General features: G+C 47.9%; 1 protein-coding gene across 2 annotated transcripts in view; it reads right to left on the bottom strand.

The window, feature by feature from the left end:
* grid1b (glutamate receptor, ionotropic, delta 1b) overlaps window positions 1–20,918 on the bottom strand; it is a 664,549-nt gene that overhangs the window by 273,625 nt on the left and 370,006 nt on the right. For both annotated transcript variants that reach the window (XM_075457866.1, XM_075457865.1), the window contains exon 3: window positions 11,896–12,180. In XM_075457866.1, the coding sequence (XP_075313981.1) occupies window positions 11,896–12,180 (285 nt within the window). The remainder of the gene's footprint in view (window positions 1–11,895; window positions 12,181–20,918) is intronic.

The following is a 20,918-nucleotide window of genomic DNA, read 5'->3' as shown; positions in this document are numbered from 1 at the left end:
GGAGGAGAGGATGAAGATGAAGAGGGGGGGGAAACGGGGACGATGTGAGAAATGTGCACGAGTTTTCAGCCGACCGATCCCAAACCAACAAACCTCAGTCAGAGTTAGCGCCAGATTAGCTTCTGAAACGTGTTTCTGTGCTTTCACAGCGTGGATTTCACCCACAGGTCACGAGGAGCTCATGTTTAAGCTCAATAACTGATAGAATGGGAGGAAAGATGCAGAAAAACAGAAGTAAAAGAGGAGCCGGCAGAAAACGAGACGCACCGGATCGATAAAGTTGAGCAGAAGCGCAGCTTTTCCAGGGTTTACAAACTCAATCCAACCTGCTGAAAGCACAATTACCTTCGGATGGAAAACCAATAAAAGGCGGATGATGGGGAGCCGTGCACCGTCAGAACAACGCCGAGGAACTACATGTAGAACTGAATAAAACATCTCAGTCTGAACGTGACCTACAAGCCATCCTTTACAGCCCGAAGACATTAAAGGGCGAAGAAGTAGGTCAGAAGCATCACAACCATCAGGTGGTTTAGCTGTTTCTCACTCAGTGGGGTCACATGTAAGAAGTATTTATGCTTGCTATGACGGGCCTTTTCAGAGGAACTACACCTGAGCTATGACGAGCTCACCCTGGCTCTGTTAGAATATCATGATCTGAAGACAAAGCTGGTTTTGTAGCGATAATAATCTGATATATTTGTGTTGGCCAAACATCATCCGGAGGTTAAAGTGTCACAGAGTCGGTTAAACCGCCCCCACGCCTCAGAGTCTACTTCCTCATCAGAGAGGCCCATTTCCTCAGGATTTCATTATGGAATCATATTTCCACTTGGATCAATGAATAATAAAGGAACAAATGACAGTTTTATATCTGAGGAAATCGCAGCAAAGCCGTGTTCCCGTCCCGTTTCTGAGACACATCGATGAAGATGTGGAAGATAATCAGGAAGAAGTCTCCATGACTCGCATTCTGTTGTCTTCGTGTCAGGAGAGAAGGAAAAGGTGCCGAACCAAAGTACTTAAAAACAACAACAACAGATAATTCATCATAACAATTACAGCAAAACATCTGCTGCGAGGAAAAAATGGCCGAACTCAGATTCAGGCTTCATTTGAACTGCTGGAGGAGATGGTATTTAAAGAGGGAAGCTGAGGGTCTGGTTCTATCTGGTTTTGTCTGGTTCTGTCTGGCTTTATCTGGTTCTATCTGGTTCTGTCTGGTTTTATCTGGTTCTGTCTGGCTTTATCTGGTTCTATCTGGTTCTGTCTGGTTTTATCTGGTTTTGGCTGGTTCTGTCTGGCTTTATCTGGTTCTGTCTGGCTTTATCTGGTTTTATCTGGTTCTGTCTGGTTTTATCTGGTTCTGTCTGGTTCTGTCTGGTTTTATCTGGTTCTGTCTGGTTTTATCTGGTTTTGTCTGGTTCTGTTTTATCTGGTTCTGTCTGGCTTTATCTGGTTTTATCTGGTTCTGTCTGGTTCTGTCTGGTTTTATCTGGTTCTGTCTGGTTCTGTCTGGTTTTATCTGGTTCTGTCTGGTTTTATCTGGTTTTGTCTGGTTCTGTCTGGTTCTGTCTGGTTTTATCTGGTTTTATCTGGGTTTATCTGGTTCTGTCTGGTTTTATCTGGTTTTATCTGGGTTTATCTGGTTCTGTCTGGTTTTATCTGGTTTTATCTGGGTTTATCTGGTTCTGTCTGGTTTTATCTGGTTCTGTCTGGTTCTGGTTCTGGATCAGTGCAGGCTTTTCTTCAGTAAATGAACATCTTATGAAGAATGAAGCTGTTTTAATCTAACCGATACTTGTTATACATGGGAGATACTCAGCTTAATGCTTCTATAGATTTAAATAACTGAGACTGACTCCATGAGGAATCCTTCACAATCTGCAGTTAAAATCAAATCAATTTATCACAAAACCACCTGAACTCGGCTGGAACTTAAAGTAAAACATCGTTTTCTGTGGAAAATGGGATTAAAGGAGGTTCAAATGATCAAAATAAAGCGTTTATTATCAAAATGAGAGTCCTGTAAAAGCTGGTTTTACCCCAAAACTTCATCACAGGACCTGCTAATAAAGACTAAAACACTCAAATCAAACCAAAACGTGTCCTCGGACCACACAGACGGCACAGACCCAGAACAGCCATTAACATGCGAGGAACGCCGCGTCGCTTCAGAGAAAACAAAGCGAGTCCAAACGCATTCTCTGCTCACAGACCTGATGTTGCTGTGACTAATTGGCGAGCGTTGCGCTGGGATCACAGAGCGTCTCCGCCACATCAGATACCCAAAACATCCCTTTTTCCACTTAAACGCTTCTCCAAAGAATAACCCAAACTGGCTGAAGCAAACACTCCAGCTCCATTTATTCAGTCCATTTAACGGTGAAGAAAACCAGAAAAAAGTGGTTTTAAGAAGTGGAATCGTGACTGTTCTGTGGGCCGCTCTGCAGAGGACGCAGCTGGTAAATACAGTTCAATAAATAAGCTTTAAAAGCTGAATTTAACTGGGAGTTAACTCCAACAATAAGATGATGCCTCCCCCATCCTGAGAGTCACGTTCAGCAGAATCAGGTCTAATCAAACGCCTGGAAATGAGCTCAGCGGCACACTTAGAGGAGACAAAAGAGAGGAAAATGTTGTTAAATTCATAAAGACCCTTAGAAACATTAGGACTGGTCAGACTGGTTCAAATCAGAGAAGCTTCTCAAAGCTTTTAAATAGGCAAGAAACCATGATGCACCAAATGTGACTGCTTCAATGTGGATAAAAATCAGTGCAGCTGCACGTTTAAATCACATTTTACTGTTAACTAGGGCTGGGCAACGATTAAAATGTTTAATCTAATTAATCACATGATTTCCCTGATTAATCACGATTAATCGCATTTGTACGCAGAATCCAAAAATGAATCCAAAAGTAGTGTATAGCCTTTAGCATTTAGCTTTATTTTAAATGTGCTACCATATAAATGAAAGTGCCATAACATTTGTTGTGCAAACACACTTTTAACATCAGCATCTTTCTGCAGTTTTTATGTCCCAGCCACAGAATGACTTGCATTCTCGGTATGTGTGTGGCCCCCGCCCTGACATCATGGATTATAGACCATTTGTCTGCCAGACCACAGTATGTCAGGATGGGGAGATGTGTTTCTGGAACACTGGAATGCAGCACTGGGGCTCCGCAGGGTACTGTTTTGGCTCCTTTTCTTTTCACCCTGTACACATCGGACTTCAGGTACAACTCAGAGTCCTGCCACATTCAGAAGTATTCAGATGACACGGCTGTTGTGGCATGTGTGCGCGGTGGACAGGAGAAGGAGTACAGGGACCCTGTGGAGGCCTTTACTGACTGGACCAAAAATAACTGCTCATCTCTCTGCGCTGCAGGACTGAGAGGTTCAGGAAGTCCTTAGTTCCCACTGCATAAGGCTTTTTAACAGTGACTGCTGAGTTCTTCACAAATTGATTGATTGATTATTATTATTAGTTAGTAGTTGTATTTTTATTAGAATTGGTATTATTATTGTTGTTGTTTATTTAGTAATTTATTATTATTATTATTATTAGTTAGTAGTAGTATTTTTATTAGATTTGGTATTATTATTGTTTATTTAGTCATTTATTATTAGTTAGTAGTAGTATTTTTATTAATATTGGTATTATTGTTGTTGTTGTTAACATACAATCATTGTAAATATTTATTTATTTATTTTTTGAGCTACTTGACTAATTTGAATTTCCCCTGTTAGGGGATGAATAAAGTATTTTTCTATTCTACATGTAGAAATGCACATCTGCAAAAGGGGACTTTAGTATGTTGTGGTAAAAGTGTCTCTTCCCTTGATTTTGCTCTAAAACAGTGAGTATCGCTGTTCTCCACCTTTAAAGGTCGGCTGACTGCGGGACAGCATGCAGAAACAGCACGGAGAACATGAAGGATTCAGCCTCAGGATGAAGGCTTTCTGCTCTTCTCTGTGCTTTGCTGCGATGTGGAAGCTACAAAAACAACATGCCGAACATCACCGATGGCCGTTTATCACCCAGAAGAAGCTTCATGGGGCACAACAACGCAAATGCACGATAACTTCACTGCGTCGGGATGTTTTTTAACTTCAGAGAAGATGCTGGAGAGCCTCAGACTCCACCAACACCTGTTAGCTGATAGCTAAACATGGCCCGCTGAGCGTCTGCAGGATCGAACTGAGGCACCCAATGATCCACAACCTGAGCAGCACCTTCCAGCAAAGCTCAAATATCTGAAATCCATCTTTCAGGAGGATGTAAATACAGCTGGAGACTAAGAGATCCAACAACTCACAGCGAACACGGTGAATAAGTTTGGATCTTTGACAGCTACGTTAGCAGCAAATGCTTCTTTCCCCACTGAGGAGCCAACAGGAAACGTCCTGCAGCCACGCTGGCGTCCTCTGGGCCTAACGTCCATCGAGCTGCTGGTTTGTTACTGAAAGCTTCAGATCTTTGCCTTCAGCTCGCTCTAAATCACCCCGGATAAGGCTTTCTCAGTGGCTAAATGCCTCCATCCGTCTGAATCCCTATATTGTAATTGCCACCATCACATATTGATTACGCTCAGAAATCCATGGAGGCTAATGCGATTCCATTAAGATACAGTCTGAGTGAGGTATTCCAAACAAACACAGCAGACAGGAGAGTCCATCTCTGGAGTTTAGCTGCGACTTCGCAGGTGGAAACTCCACCCTGTGAATCCATGATGGAGAAGTTAGCCTCAAACAAACATAAGTGGGACTGCAGAGACCATGCAGAACCCTGCAGACTATGCAGAACCCTGCAGAGACCATGCAGAACCCTGCAGAGACCATGCAGAACCCTGCAGAGACCATGTAGAACCCTACAGAGACCATGCAGAACCCTGCAGAGACCATGCAGAACCCTGCAGAGACCATGCAGAACCCTGCAGAGACCATGCAGAACCCTACAGAGACCATGCAGAACCCTGCAGAGACCATGTAGAACCCTGCAGAGACCATGCAGAACCCTGCAGAGACCATGTAGAACCCTGCAGAGACCATGCAGAACCCTGCAGAGACCATGCAGAACCCTGCAGAGACCATGTAGAACCCTACAGAGACCATGCAGAACCCTGCAGAGACCATGCAGAACCCTGCAGAGACCATGTAGAACCCTGCAGAGACCATGCAGAACCCTGCAGAGACCATGCAGAACCCTGCAGAGACCATGTAGAACCCTACAGAGACCATGCAGAACCCTGCAGAGACCATGCAGAACCCTGCAGAGACCATGCAGAACCCTACAGAGACCATGTAGAACCCTACAGAGACCATGCAGAACCCTGCAGAGACCATGCAGAACCCTGCAGAGACCATGCAGAACCCTGCAGACTATGCAGAACCCTGCAGAGACCATGCAGAACCCTGCAGAGACCATGTAGAACCCTACAGAGACCATGCAGAACCCTGCAGAGACCATGCAGAACCCTGCAGAGACCATGTAGAACCCTGCAGAGACCATGCAGAACCCTGCAGAGACCATGCAGAACCCTGCAGAGACCATGCAGAACCCTGCAGAGACCATGCAGAACCCTGCAGAGACCATGTAGAACCCTACAGAGACCATGCAGAACCCTGCAGAGACCATGTAGAACCCTGCAGAGACCATGCAGAACCCTGCAGAGACCATGCAGAACCCTACAGAGACCATGTAGAACCCTACAGAGACCATGCAGAACCCTGCAGAGACCATGCAGAACCCTGCAGAGACCATGCAGAACCCTACAGAGACCATGCAGAACCCTACAGAGACCATGCAGAACCCTGCAGAGACCATGTAGAACCCTGCAGAGACCATGCAGAACCCTGCAGAGACCATGCAGAACCCTGCAGAGACCATGCAGAACCCTGCAGACCATGCAGAGCCCTGCAGACCATGCAGAACCCTGCAGAGACCATGTAGAACTCTGCAGAGACCATGTAGAACCCTACAGAGACAATGTAGAACCCTGCAGACCATGTAGAACTCTGCAGAGACCATGTAGAACTCTGCAGAGACCATGTAGAACCCTGCAGAGACCATGTAGAACCCTACAGAGACCATGTAGAACCCTGCAGAGACCATGTAGAACCCTGCAGAGACCATGCAGAACCCTGCAGACCATGCAGAACCCTGCAGAGACCATGCAGAACCCTGCAGACCATGCAGAACCCTGCAGAGACCATGCAGAACCCTGCAGAGACCATGCAGAACCCTGCAGACCATGCAGAACCCTGCAGAGACCATGCAGAACCCTGCAGAGACCATGCAGAACCCTGCAGACCATGCAGAACCCTGCAGAGACCATGCAGAACCCTGCAGAGACCATGCAGAACCCTGCAGACCATGCAGAACCCTGCAGAGACCATGCAGAACCCTGCAGACCATGCAGAACCCTGCAGACCATGCAGAACCCTGCAGACCATGCAGAACCCTACAGAGACCATGCAGAACCCTACGCAGACCATGCAGAACCCTGCAGAGACCATGCAGAACCCTGCAGACCATGCAGAACCCTACAGAGACCATGCAGAACCCTGCAGAGACCATGCAGAACCCTGCAGAGACCATGTAGAACCCTGCAGAGACCATGCAGAACCCTGCAGACCATGCAGAACCCTGCAGAGACCATGCAGAACCCTGCAGACCATGCAGAACCCTGCAGAGACCATGCAGAACCCTGCAGAGACCATGTAGAACCCTGCAGAGACCATGCAGAACCCTGCAGAGACCATGCAGAAGTTGGGTTTTTGTCTTGTCTCCATGTTATTTTGAAGAGTAAGGCTGTGTTCGAAACCACATACTTCTCCTACTACTCCTACTAACTTTTTAAGCGAGATGCATACTAGATTCTCTGAAATGTTGGGTATGCATCATGAGGTTACTACTCATACTCCAACTACCCAAGATGCAACGTAACGTGACGTCGCCGATCGTCATTTCCTGTCAAAACGGCAGTTTCAAGCTAGCTACAACGAGGGTAGGTTCACTTCCTGTTTTCAAAACAAAAGCACCAATTGTATGGTAATGGCTTTCCCTATGATAAAAGGCAACGGGTATTTTATTTTGTGAAAATAACCGGAAGTGCGTTGCTCACTGCGGCTAGCTTTAGTAGCACCGAATTCGTGGGAACAAAAGCCAAAATTCTTTGCCTTCTTGCGAGTGATTTTTTGTTTGTAAATTACGTTAACCAGTCTTAAGTTTTCATAGCCGTTTTTGATAGCCTCCTTTAGGAGTGAATTTTAGGTATTGATAACGTTTTCAAGATTTTGTAGAGCCTCCGGTTTTTAGGAACATGTAGTTGTTTTTGTTTCTCGTCCGAAGTTGTTTTTCCTCCTTTGGGAGTGATTTTTGGCTTATAGTTCATAGTTTATTGCCCTCCTCTTAGCAGAGTGAGTTTCTGTTGTTTTTTCCTCTTTTATTTATTAAGTTTTATATTATATAAAGAATAACATTTTCATAGCTTATTATTTCATCACTGCGTATTGGAGGTTGGATATATATAAATAAATAAAATCTGCCTAATTGGATTCTCTGCATCTGAGTCCTCCTTCAAGCCAGGTCTGACACCGAGTGCCGAGTGGCACGCCTATATCAGAACTATAATATTTGAAAACAAATGGGAAAAAATAGCAGCTTAGTATTTACTGTTCTGTGGTGGTACAGAGTCAGACCGACTCAACCACAGACATATTATACGTAGACGGCTCATATACTGACGTATCAGCGTGGCCGCCATCTTGGATGGGTCTCCAATGCCCCCACATTGCATTTATTTCCACTGAGGAAGGTGTTTATCCCCTACTACAACAATCATATCGTATAATCACATTAATGAGAACAGGAAAAGGCTTAAACAAGGTAGAGATGTTGGTTTTCATTCAGAAAAACGGACATTTCCTTCTATGAAGCCAGAGGAGGAGAGGAAGAATTAGGAGTGCAGTTAAAGCACATTACTGCCTTACTTTAGAACACTGTGGCACTTTTATTTGCTTATCTGTTTCCCTGCCTGCAGGTATTTCAGGCTGAGCTGCTGCTCATTTTTATATTAGACATTGTTGCACTAAACTACAATGTGAAGAATTTGTTTCATACTTGATTCCTTTAGTTGTTCAAGCTTCCTCACAGAAGTGCTCTGTTTATAAGTGTTAAATGATAAAATAAGAGAAGAAAATAAAGAATCAGGGACATCCTGGATCTGTTTCTTCGCCATTCTTCTTTTTTTTTTAATGTACTGTAGAAGTATCGGATCGGGACTCTAAATCAAATGACTCGGAGGCTAAAAAACCTGATCGGGACATCCCTAATCCTAACCATGTGGAACCCTGCAGGTTTAATGTGGAGCGGTAACAGCAGATTTATCGGTACAGATGGTTCAAAGGTCTGCACTTCAGTCGGGTTTCTGAGGATCTCCCAGAGGGGTCGGCACTCAGGGGTCAGAATAGGTTGTGACGGGGTCTCTGAGAGCAACCCGGGATGTTTTCCAGGAAGTTTTGAATGCTTAAAATGAACAAACAGAAGCTGAAAACTGAAGAGAAGTCTGAACCATCGCTTTGGTCCAGCAACAGTGGAAACAAAGATCTACTGTAGTCTGAGATCGGCTGGATCGGGTCGGCCTCAGAACAGAATTCACATCATTTCCCTTCTGATCCAGCAGATGAGGACATCATCAGGACGCCGTCAGGACTGATCTGACTCCATCAGGACGCCATCAGGACAGATCTGACGCCATCAGGACCGGTCTGACCCCATCAGGACCGATCTGACGCCATCAGGACCGGTCTGACGCCATCAGGACCGGTCTGACCCCATCAGGACCGATCTGACGGCATCAGGACCGGTCTGACGCCATCAGGACCGATCTGACGCCATCACGACAGATCTGACGCCATCAGGACCGATCTGACGCCATCAGGACCGGTCTGACCCCATCAGGACCGATCTGACGGCATCAGGACCGGTCTGACGCCATCAGGACCGGTCTGACGCCATCACGACAGATCTGACTCCATCAGGACCGGTCTGACCCCATCAGGACCGGTCTGACCCCATCAGGACAGATCTGACGCCATCAGGACCGGTCTGACCCCATCAGGACCGGTCTGACCCCATCAGGACCGATCTGACGGCATCAGGACCGGTCTGACCCCATCAGGACAGATCTGACGCCATCAGGACAGATCTGACGCCATCAGGACCGGTCTGACCCCATCAGGACCGATCTGACGGCATCAGGACCGGTCTGACCCCATCAGGACAGATCTGACGCCATCAGGACAGATCTGACCCCATCAGGACAGATCTGACCCCATCAGGACCGATCTGACGCCATCAGGACAGATCTGACGCCATCAGGACAGATCTGACCCCATCAGGACCGATCTGACGCCATCAGGACCGGTCTGACCCCATCAGGACCGGTCTGACGCCATCAGGACCGATCTGACGCTATCAGGACCGATCTGACCCCATCAGGACCGGTCTGACCCCATCAGGACCGATCTGACGCCATCAGGACCGGTCTGACGCCATCAGGACCGGTCTGACGCCATCAGGACCGGTCTGACGCCATCAGGACCGGTCTGACCCCATCAGGACCGGTCTGACTCCATCAGGACCGGTCTGACGCCATCAGGACCGGTCTGACGCCATCAGGACCGATCTGACGCTATCAGGACCGATCTGACCCCATCAGGACCGGTCTGACCCCATCAGGACCGATCTGACCCCATCAGGGTCTTACCAAGTATGAGACACAACTGCCTAACAAGCACTATTTCAGCCAGATATAGGGACTTGTTTTAATACAATACATCTGGAATATCTTGTTAAGTGAAAAAGTCTTGAAAACAAATTGTTTTGAGTCACATATCGTATGAAACAAGCTTTTTTTTTCATTTGAAGAGGTTTTTAAGCTAATTTCAAGATCACTTTTATCTCAAAAGTCCTAAATATCACATTTTATTTCAAGAAATCTTGACAAGCCGATTTTCACTAGTTCCATTGGCAGATTTATTTTGCTTATTTCAAGCAAAAACGTCTTTTATTTGTTGTTCTTATTTTTCCCAGTGCATGCTGCTGCCTCACACTTCAACGCTTTCACAGTCAGTGTCGGATAAGATTGAAAAGAACGAGCAGCAGAAAAAAGCTTCTCAGAGTCTGATGAGCTCCGTCATTCTCATGCAGATTTCTGCTCTAAAGCACAAAAGAATCTGAATCAATCAGCAACATTTCTGCACAGATCGCTCAGCTGGAGGCAGAGCAACCACCCAGCAGGGCAACCAACCAGCAGGGCAACCAACCAGCAGGGCAACCACCCAGTAGGGCAACCAGCAGGGCAACCACCCAGTAGGGCAACCAGCAGGGCAACCAACCAGCAGGGCAACCAGCAGGGCAACCACCCAGTAGGGCAACCAGCAGGGCAACCAGCAGAGCAACAACCACCCAGCAGGGCAACAAGCAGGGCAACCACCCAGCAGGGCAACCACCCAGTAGGGCAACCAGCAGGGCAACTAGCAGAGCAACAACCACCCAGCAGAGCAACCACCCAGTAGGGCAACCAGCAGGGCAACCACCCAGTAGGGCAACCAGCGGGGCAACCAGCAGAGCAACAACCACCCAGCAGGGCAACAAGCAGGGCAACCACCCAGCAGGGCAACCAACCAGCAGGGCAACCAGCAGGGCAACCACCCAGTAGGGCAACCACCCAGCAGGGCAACCAACCAGCAGGGCAACCACCCAGTAGGGCAACCAGCAGGGCAACCACCCAGCAGGGCAACCAGCAGGAAAACCACCCAGCAGGGCAACCAGCAGAGCAACAACCACCCAGCAGGGCAACAAGCAAGGCAACCACACAGCAGGGCAACCAGCAGGGCAACCACCCAGTAGGGCAACCAGCAGAGCAACAACCACCCAGCAGGGCAACCAGCAGAGCAACAACCACCCAGCAGGGCAACAAAGAGGGCAACCACCCAGCAGGGCAACAAGCAGGGCAACCACCCAGCAGGGCAACAAGGAGGGCAACCACCCAGCAGGGCAACAAGCAGGGCAACCACCCAGCAGGGCAACAAGCAGGGCAACCACCCAGCAGAGAAACCACCCAGCAGAGCAACCACCCAGCAGAGCAACCACCCAGCAGGGCAACCACCCAGCAGAGCAACCACCCAGCAGAGCAACCACCCAGCAGGGCAACCACCCAGCAGAGCAACCACCCAGCAGAGCAACCACCCAGCAGGGCAACCACCCAGCAGAGCAACCACCCAGCAGGGCAACCACCCAGCAGAGCAACAAGCAAGGCAACCACACAGCAGGGCAACCAGCAGGGCAACCACCCAGTAGGGCAACCAGCAGAGCAACAACCACCCAGCAGGGCAACCAGCAGAGCAACAACCACCCAGCAGGGCAACAAAGAGGGCAACCACCCAGCAGGGCAACAAGCAGGGCAACCACCCAGCAGGGCAACAAGGAGGGCAACCACCCAGCAGGGCAACAAGCAGGGCAACCACCCAGCAGGGCAACAAGCAGGGCAACCACCCAGCAGAGAAACCACCCAGCAGAGCAACCACCCAGCAGAGCAACCACCCAGCAGGGCAACCACCCAGCAGGGCAACCACCCAGCAGAGCAACCACCCAGCAGAGCAACCACCCAGCAGGGCAACCACCCAGCAGAGCAACCACCCAGCAGGGCACCCACCCAGCAGAGCAGGGCAACCACCCAGCAGGGCAACCACCCAGCAGAGCAACCACCCAGCAGAGCAACCAGCAGGGCAACCACCCAGCAGAGCAACCACCCAGCAGAGCAACCACCCAGCAGGGCAACCAGCAGGGCAACCAGCAGAGCAACCAGCAGGGCAACTCTTACCGTACTCGATGTCGTAGAACACGATGAACTTCTGCCAGCGCAGCTCCTGCACCAGCGTCAGCATGACGGCGTTGAGGCGCACCGGCGGCCGCGCCGCCAGCGTGTAGCGCTGCCCGCCGGGGCTCGGGCTGAAGCGGCAGGCGGTCCGGGGGGCGCCCTCGCTGCTCCTCTGGATGAACAGGTGGGGGATGTGCATGGCGTCCGTCAGGGACTGCAGGGCGCCGGCCGAGGCGCAGCCGGTGGAGGTGACCAGCGCCAAGATGCCCTGGTTCATCAGCTCACAGGCTGCGGGGGAGGAGGGGGAGAGGGGGAGATGTCAGTGGGTGACGGGCGGTACGACATATTTGACGCAGATACAAGTTAAAATACACAGAAAACACCGGCATTAAAGGGACAGTTCGCCTCTTTTGATGTGATACGAAGGGAGAGAAAATAGGGCCAAGAGATTGTGAGGTCTGACTTTTTTCTGGAGAACCATTTTGTGATGCAAATGTATTACTCTGTTGAACGCATATTGTTCTGAGAAGCAAAACGCTTTATTTTTTAAACCCCAGCCAACTAGCCGGACTACCTTCATCAACACCAAAACGAGGCTGGAACTCTGCTCACAGGACGCAGCAGGGGGTAAGAAGATGTTCATAAATGATGTTGCTGATATGGGATGTTACACAGCTTCATGTAAAAAGAGGCGAACTGTCCCTTTAAAGCACAGAAACTCAGGCCAAAGACAGGCCAGCCGGTGCGTTCCACCTGTGATCCTCTGCTGGTTTTTCTGCTGTCGCAGCTCATCTGAAGCTGTAAAATCTGAATTCTCCTCTCTTTTCCACACATGTTGACCCCGTAAAAGCTTCCCCACAACATCTCAGAGTGCCGCCTGTACATTAAATTATCCGACTCGTGCTACACACTGCTCTCTGTTCTTTTTTTTCTTCCCATTTTCAGACAGCGACAGCATCCTCTCTGACCCTCTGTGCATTTCCACCCTGAGATGCAGAGCTTGGAAATCAATTTTCCGTAAACAGAGTGCTGAGGTAGCACGCGGCTAATCACGCTTTCCCTTTGAAGCAGGTACATCAAACCCTGTTAGGGGAGCTAAAAAGTCAGAGCAGGAGGCCGCCACGCTGCCTTCCAGCCCCCCAAATCTTTACGCTTCTAATATGCAAACTTGATGCGAGCAGGATCTTATGTTCAAAAGGTGCTTTTTAAATCATGTTTGACCAAAAAAAGCAAAGCCTGTTTCATCCCACTGAGTTAGCAGGTGGGTGTAAAGGTGCTGTTATTTCAGAGCTACTCCCCTTCAAAACAAAAAGGGGAAAGACCTTCCCCTCCTGCCTACAGACGGACAGACAAGCCTGTCAGAAGTCTTTCATCTCCGGTTAGAGCCCAACAGGAGAGGATCTGCCCAGACTAATAGGTCAAAAGATGCTCCAGAGGGGGCCTCACAGGAAACGGGAAAAGGAGGAAGAAGAAGAAGAAGAAGAAGAAGAAGAAGAAGTGTCAGTGTTAGTGGGTGAGAAGGACGCGGATGCGGATATTCAAAAAAGCAAACTTGATTTATTTACAAAAACTCAAAGTTCAAACAAAAAGCGCGGCTGAGCCGGATTAAAAAAAAACTAAACTGTGGAATAATATTTAACAAAACAAAACACTTGGCATAGCATGGAGAAAAACCACTTAACTGGGTCGTGGCATGGCGTAAGGATCTCACAAAACAATGAGGGGACCTGGAAACTGAATACTGTGGAGGGTGATTAGGGATAGAGTGCAGCTGATGGGGAAAACACAGGTGAGGGACGTGAGGCTGATGGCAGGACATGGAGAAAACTAAAGACAAGACCTGAACCTAAAACATGAGAAAACTAAGAACTTAAGACATGATCTAAAAACCAAACATGACCTAAAACATAGTCCCATGACAGGAAGAAGAACAGACATAAAGCAAAGGCCTCGCTTCTCCTACTACTCCTACTAACTTTTTGAGTTAGTATGCGAGTTTGAGTAAGCAGAAGTTCCCGGATGCATACTAGATTCTCCTAAATGTTGGGTATGCATCATGAGGTTACTACTCATACTCAAACTACCCAAGATGCAACGTAACGAGACGTCGCCGATCGTCATTTCCTGTCAAAACGGCAGTTTCAAGCTAGCTACAACGAGGGTAGGTTCACTTCCTGTTTTCAAAACAAAAGCACCAATTGTATGGTAATGGCTTTCCCTATGATAAAAGGCAACGGGTATTTTATTTTGTGAAAATAACAGGAAGTGCGTTGCTCACTGCGGCTAGCTTTAGTAGCGCCGAATTCGTGGGAACAAAATTGTAAACAGCCGGTATTTTGTCAGGTTTTCAACACGTTGGGGATCTAAACGACTACTTTCTCTCCTGAAAATGTTTCAAATGTTGCTAAAGTTTACAGAGTTTAGAGCTTAAGGGAAATCAGCTTCAGGCCGGCTGATTTCGGCTCGGGCAGGAGCGAAATGCATTGTGGGTAAACGCTCTGCATACTGTCTGATCGATGAGTATGCAGTATGTAGGATGCGGTTTCGAACACAGCCAAAGTCTTCCAGGAAAAAGAGGAAACCAGAGGCAGAACATCTGGCTGATCGCAGCTTAATGTTTGATGAACTCGGGCTGAATCTCTCCTTGTGGACAGAGCTGCCGCTGCCGCTGCCGCTGCCGCTGCTGCTGCCGCTGCTGCTGCCGCTGCTGCTGCCGCTGCCGCTGCTGCTGCCGCTGCCGCTGCCGCTGCCTCTGCTGCTGCTGCCGCTGCCGCTGCCGCTGCCTCTGCTGCTGCTGCCGCTGCCGCTGCTGCTGCCGCGCGGGTCATCAACATTCAGCCGCCTTTTGAGGGCACAGAATCCATCTTTATTATGGCGACAGCCTTCTGGTGGAGAGCTTGTGCTTCATCAGCATTTGGCAGTTTAGAAAAGTGATGACGGGACAAAAAAAATTTCCATCAACAAAATTTAAATCGTCTTAAAAGATAATTAGGCGAATGTGGCCTCTGTGAAATTAGAGCTAATGAACTCGCGCCGCAGTAATTAGTGCACAGCATTTTATTAGATTACCAAACATTTCTGCCAAAGGACAACCAGATGAAACCGGAATCGGACTCCAACAATAAATAAGTCGTCGTTACTGATTCACAGGAGATGGAGTTTCAGATCTGGGTCTTTCTAAGGAGCTGCAGGGAGACTCGTCAAGCCTTTAAAAAGAGTTGAAAATAGCTTTGAACCCAGCAGCAGGAACTATATCAGCTCATGTTCCAGCGCACATATTCAGCTCATCGCTGACCTGATGCACAGATGACATCCAGCTGCAGAAAACCGATTTATGAGGACATTTTCTATGATTTAAACAGAGCTGGTCTTCACTGAATCGTGATCATCAGTTTGACTTTAGTGAAAAAGTATAAAAATAACCCTAAATAAAGTCAGAATGAGATTTAAACTTTAAAGGTGACTTATTTTGGTCTTTTTCTGAGGTTTTTATTGAGATGTATGAGACAGGCTGTGGTCAAAATAGCTGTTGGTTTAAGCCCAGTGACCTTTGACCCCTACTGAAACAGCTCTCTGGCAGGACTCCATTTGGAGGGGCGGAGCCAGAGAAAGTCCTCAGCCCCACCTGTCTGGTGATGTCAGAAGCTACTCTTTTGACGGCACAGTGCAAGACATGCGGCAACTTCAAACTTTGTTCGTCATTAGAAGATCCATTCTGACCAGTAAGTGCTCGTCAAATTAGCTAATATTATCCTGTTAGCCTAGTCGGTAGTTAGCTAACGTTAGCTTGATATGCTACGGGGTGGACAGGTTGGACACATTGGCCAATGATGTTTACTGACAGTTACTTATATCTTTGTGTTTTCACTTTATTAAGATCAGATTCTGCAGGTAAAACTGCAATAATAAGGTGACTTGACCAAGAAAAAATGACTTGGGACTTGATAGCTAAGGCTGTGTTCGAAACCGCATACTACATACTACATACTACATACTACTTCCATACTACATACTCATCGATCAGACAGTATGCAGAGCGTTTACCCACAATGCATTTCACTCCTGCCCGAGCCGAAATCAGCCGGCCTGAAGCTGATTTCCCTTAAGCTCTAAACTCTGTAAACTTTGGCAACATTTGAAACATTTTCAGGTGAGAAAGTAGTCGTTTAGATCCCCAACGTGTTGAAAACCTGACAAAATACCAGCTGTTTACAATTTTGTTCCCACAAATTCGGCGCTACTAAAGCTAGCCGCAGTGAGCAACGCACTTCCCTCGTTGTAGCTAGCTTGAAACTGCCGTTTTGACAGGAAATGACGATCGGCGACGTCACGTTACGTTGCATCTTGGGTAGTTTGAGTATGAGTAGTAACCTCATGATGCATACCCAACATTTAGGAGAATCTAGTATGCATCCGGGAACTTCTCTCTTACTCAAACTAACTTTTTGAGTTAGTATGAGTAGTAGGAGAAGTATGCTGTTTCGAACACAGCCGTTGTCTTCGGCTTTCATAATCACCGTTTTGACGGCAAAAGACGAACAGCACAGTGCAAGACATGCGGCATCAACATCTCAGACAGCCAGACGACAACTTCCAACTTTGTTCGTTATTTGAAGATCCATTCCGACCAGTAAGTGCTGTTAAATTAGCTAATATTATCCTGTTAGCCTAGTCGGTAGTTAGCTAACGTTAGCTTGATATGATACGGGGTGGGGGTGGGGGACAGTTACTTATATCTTTGTCTTTTCACTTTATTAAGATCAGGTTCTGCTGGTAAAATTGCAATAATAAGGTGACTTGACCAAGAAAAAATTATTTGAGACTTGCACATGTGTGACTTGGTCCCATCTCTGCCAGAATGGGACTAACAGGTTTGGAGGCCTCAGAAACAAACGGAGCCTCACTCAGCAGCCAGCTGAAATGATCTGGGTTGCAGCGTGACTCAGTTGCTCTATGAGTCCACAGTGAGTCATGGTTTCATCCGTGCTAAATGAAGCCTGCACAATATTTAGCCGCAGCGACTCCCTGTGCATCCTAATGACACTTAGCGAGTGACTCCTACCAGACGGAGGGAGACGAAAACCATTAGAGCCGGAATAAGACAGAGATCTCCCTCCCTCTGCTCGCCTCCTGATTAGTGTGATCTTTGTCAATATCTTCCTCCTAAATGAGCCTCCGGAAACAAAGTAAAGTCTTCTCGTCTTCCAGCAGAGCGCTTTAGGAATGAAACAACGTTCCTTTGCATCTTTCGAAGAGGTGATTAGAAGTTACTGTGTTTAACAGATGAATAAACATGAATATGAATATGTTGTTGACGGATGTAAACTTTTAAAGAAAGGGTAAAGAGGGTGAGTAATACATCATCAGGCTGCTTTAACCGGGTCTCACAGAAATGCTGCATTTTCCACTTTTATATGGTGTTATGTTGGGTTTGACTTGTGTTGATTTTAGACCTTTAAAGGCCTGAAACTGAGCACAGAATAGAAAAATACTTTATTCATCCCCCAATGGGGGAAATTCAAATTAGTCAAGTAGCTAAAATAATTGTATATATGAATTTACAATCCGTCCAACCATCCTGTTTTGCATATCCAAGGTCAGATCATGGAGGTAACAGGTCCAGGAGGGAAACCCAGCGAGATATGGGATCAACAATCCATCCTGCAGGTTCTGGCTCTACCCCGTTCTGGGGTACTCCGTTCTGGGGTACCCCGTTCTGGCTCTACCACGTTCTGGGGTACCCCGTTCTGGCTCTACCCCGTTCTGGCTCTACCCCGTTCTGGGGTACCCCGTTCTGGCTCTACCCCGTTCTGGCTCTACCCCGTTCTGGGGTACCCCGTTCTGGCTCTACCCCGTTCTGGGGTACTCCGTTCTGGCTCTACCACGTTCTGGGGTACCCCGTTCTGGGGTACCATGTTCTGGGGTACCCCATTCTGGCTCTAACCCGTTCTAGGGTACCAGGTTCTGGCTCTACCCCGTTCTGGGGTACCCCATTCTGGCTCTACCATGTTCTGGGGTACCCCGTTCTGGCTCTACCACATTCTGGGGTACCAGGTTCTGGCTCTACCCCGTTCTGGGGTTCCAGGTTCTGGGGTACCAGGTTCTGGCTCTACCCCGTTCTGGGGTACCCCATTCTGGCGGTACCCCGTTCTGGGGTACCAGGTTCTGGCTCTACCACGTTCTGGGGTACCAGGTTCTGGCTCTACCCCGTTCTGGGGTTCCAGGTTCTGGGGTACCAGGTTCTGGCTCTACCCCGTTCTGGGGTACCCCGTTCTGGCTCTACCATGTTCTGGGGTACCCCGTTCTGGCTCTACCACGTTCTGGGGTACCAGGTTCTGGCTCTACCCCGTTCTGGGGTTCCAGGTTCTGGGGTACCAGGTTCTGGCTCTACCCCGTTCTGGGGTACCCCATTCTGGCTCTACCATGTTCTGGGGTACCCCGTTCTGGCTCTACCACGTTCTGGGGTACCAGGTTCTGGCTCTACCCCGTTCTGGGGTACCAGGTTCTGGCTCTACCCCGTTCTGGGGTACCCCATTCTGGCTCTACCATGTTCTGGGGTACCCCGTTCTGGCTCTACCACGTTCTGGGGTACCAGGTTCTGGCTCTACCCCGTTCTGGGGTTCCAGGTTCTGGGGTACCAGGTTCTGGCTCTACCCCGTTCTGGGGTACCCCATTCTGGCTCTACCATGTTCTGGGGTACCCCGTTCTGGCTCTACCCCGTTCTGGGGTACCAGGATCTGGCTCTACCCTGTTCTGGGGTACCAGGTTCTGGCTCTACCCCTTTCTGGGGTACCAGGTTCTGGCTCTACCCCATTCTGGGGTACCAGGATCTGGCTCTACCCTGTTCTGGGGTACCAGGTTCTGGCTCTACCCCTTTCTGGGGTACCAGGTTCTGGCTCTACCCCATTCTGGGGTACCAGGTTCTGGCTCTACCCCTTTCTGGGGTACCACGTTCTGGGGTACCCCATTCTGGCGTCCTCCCAGTTGGACGTGCCCAGAAAACCTGCAGGGTCGGTAATTGATAATAAGATATTTATGTAACATTGATTTAGAACAATGTATAGAGCATCTCTCGGGCTTCACGGGTCGATGGACTTAGTTTCTGTGGATACTTAACTCTTAGAAGTAATAAATAAAAACAGATTAAGCCGCTATGCTCCACAGAAGTCCCTTTATGGAGGCCCAATGCTAACATTCATGGTGTGTTTCGGCTGCTCCTCCTGAGCAGGACGAACCGACTAAAGTCAAGCTTGGCAGTCTTCCAGCTCACACTGAACTCCAGGTTAAACAAATCCAGCTGGAATTCTGGGACCTGCTGACCACTGGCTGCCCCGATCGATCCGCCGTTAATCTTCTGCTCTGGAGGCCAAGCAGCAACCACGTGAAGAACAAACCACTGTGGCTTAGAAATTAAATCTTATGAGTCACACGAGATGCCTTATCTGCACCTGAATGCTGAAAAAAAAAAACTTGTTTTTAATATAGAGTGTCCTCTTATCAGGTGACCTGAGCATCCAGATGTGGTGTTAATCTCCACCTTTTCCTGGGTTCAGCCGGATTGTTTTCATGTTACTGCAACACAATGAGAAGGGAAATGAGATTTATTCATGCGGGGGCAGGGGAGCACACGGTCGATAGGCAGGGAAAACAGATACTGTAGCCAGACTGGATGAGGAAAACCAAAGAATTAGAACTACTCTGGTACGAGCTGCTCTGCTGTCCTGCTTTGAATCCCTCACCTCTACTCAAGCTTTAAGGATTTGGTCTGGATTTGTGCTCATGTGGACAAAACAAAGCACGACGGGACACCAAGGTGACGAGGCAGCGACTCGTGTATATTAAAAACTTTACTTTACGGATAAAAAAGGATGAAGAATTGATAGGTTGTCGTCATGATTTAGGATTTCCCTGTTTAATCCTTTACATCCAAACCCTGTAAAAATATCAGAACGTTGGATTTTATCCACGACTCAGCCTGAAAAATACGTATGAAATATAAATGATATTTTGGGGGATTTTAACCCTTTAAAGGCCCGTATGCTGACATAGCTCATCAACATAGATGCAGTGTACAGGAGGGGCCAGAGCCGTCTCTTTTTCCTGAGACGGCTCAGGTCCTTCAGTGTCTGCGGTGATATGATGTGCATGTTTTATCACACTATCATTGAGAGTGCTCTGTTCTATGCTGCTGTCTGCTGGGGGAGTTGCACTACAGACAGAAACTGTAGGCGCCACAACCTGGTGAAAAAGGCTGGTTCTGTTGTAGGCAGAAGGCTGGAACTCTGCTCACAGGACGCAGCAGGGGGTAAGAAGATGTTCAGAAATGATGTTGCTGATATGCAGAGATGGGGACTCGAGTCGCTGTGACTTGGACTCAAGTCGACTCGAGTCGCTGTTTTGATGACTTGTGACTTGACAAAAAATAAAAGACTTCAGACTCGACTTGGACTTGGAAGTTTAAGACTCGGCACTTGACTGGAGACACGATGACTTGAATGACTTGAGTGTTAAGCATCGAGCATTACTTCCAACTTTGTTCGTCATCTGAAGATCCATTCTGACCAGTAACTGCTCGTCAAATGAGCTAATATTATCCTGTTAGCCTAGTCGGTAGTTAGCTAAGGTTAGCTTGATATGATACGGGGTGGACAGGTTGGACACATTGGCCAATGATGTTTACTGAAAGTTACTCATATCTTTGTGTTTTCACTTTATTAAGATCAGATTCTGCAGGTAAAACTGCAATAATAAGGTGACTTTGACTTGCCCAAGAAAAAACTTACTTGAGACTTGAAAGCTAAGACTTGAGACTTGAAAGCTAAGACTTGAGACTTGAAAGCTAAGACTTGAAAGCTAAGACTTGGGATTTACTTGAGACTTGAAAGCTAAGACTTGAGACTTGAAAGCTAAGACTTGAAAGCTAAGACTTGGGATTTACTTGAGACTTGAAAGCTAAGACTTGGGATTTACTTGAGACTTGAAAAGCTAAGACTTGGGACTTACTTGAGACTTGAAAGCTAAGACTT

This window comes from Odontesthes bonariensis, chromosome 23 (assembly GCF_027942865.1).
Source record: "Odontesthes bonariensis isolate fOdoBon6 chromosome 23, fOdoBon6.hap1, whole genome shotgun sequence".
NCBI classification, from domain to species: Eukaryota; Metazoa; Chordata; class Actinopteri; order Atheriniformes; family Atherinopsidae; genus Odontesthes; species Odontesthes bonariensis.
This window is presented reverse-complemented; position numbering and strand designations above follow the sequence as displayed.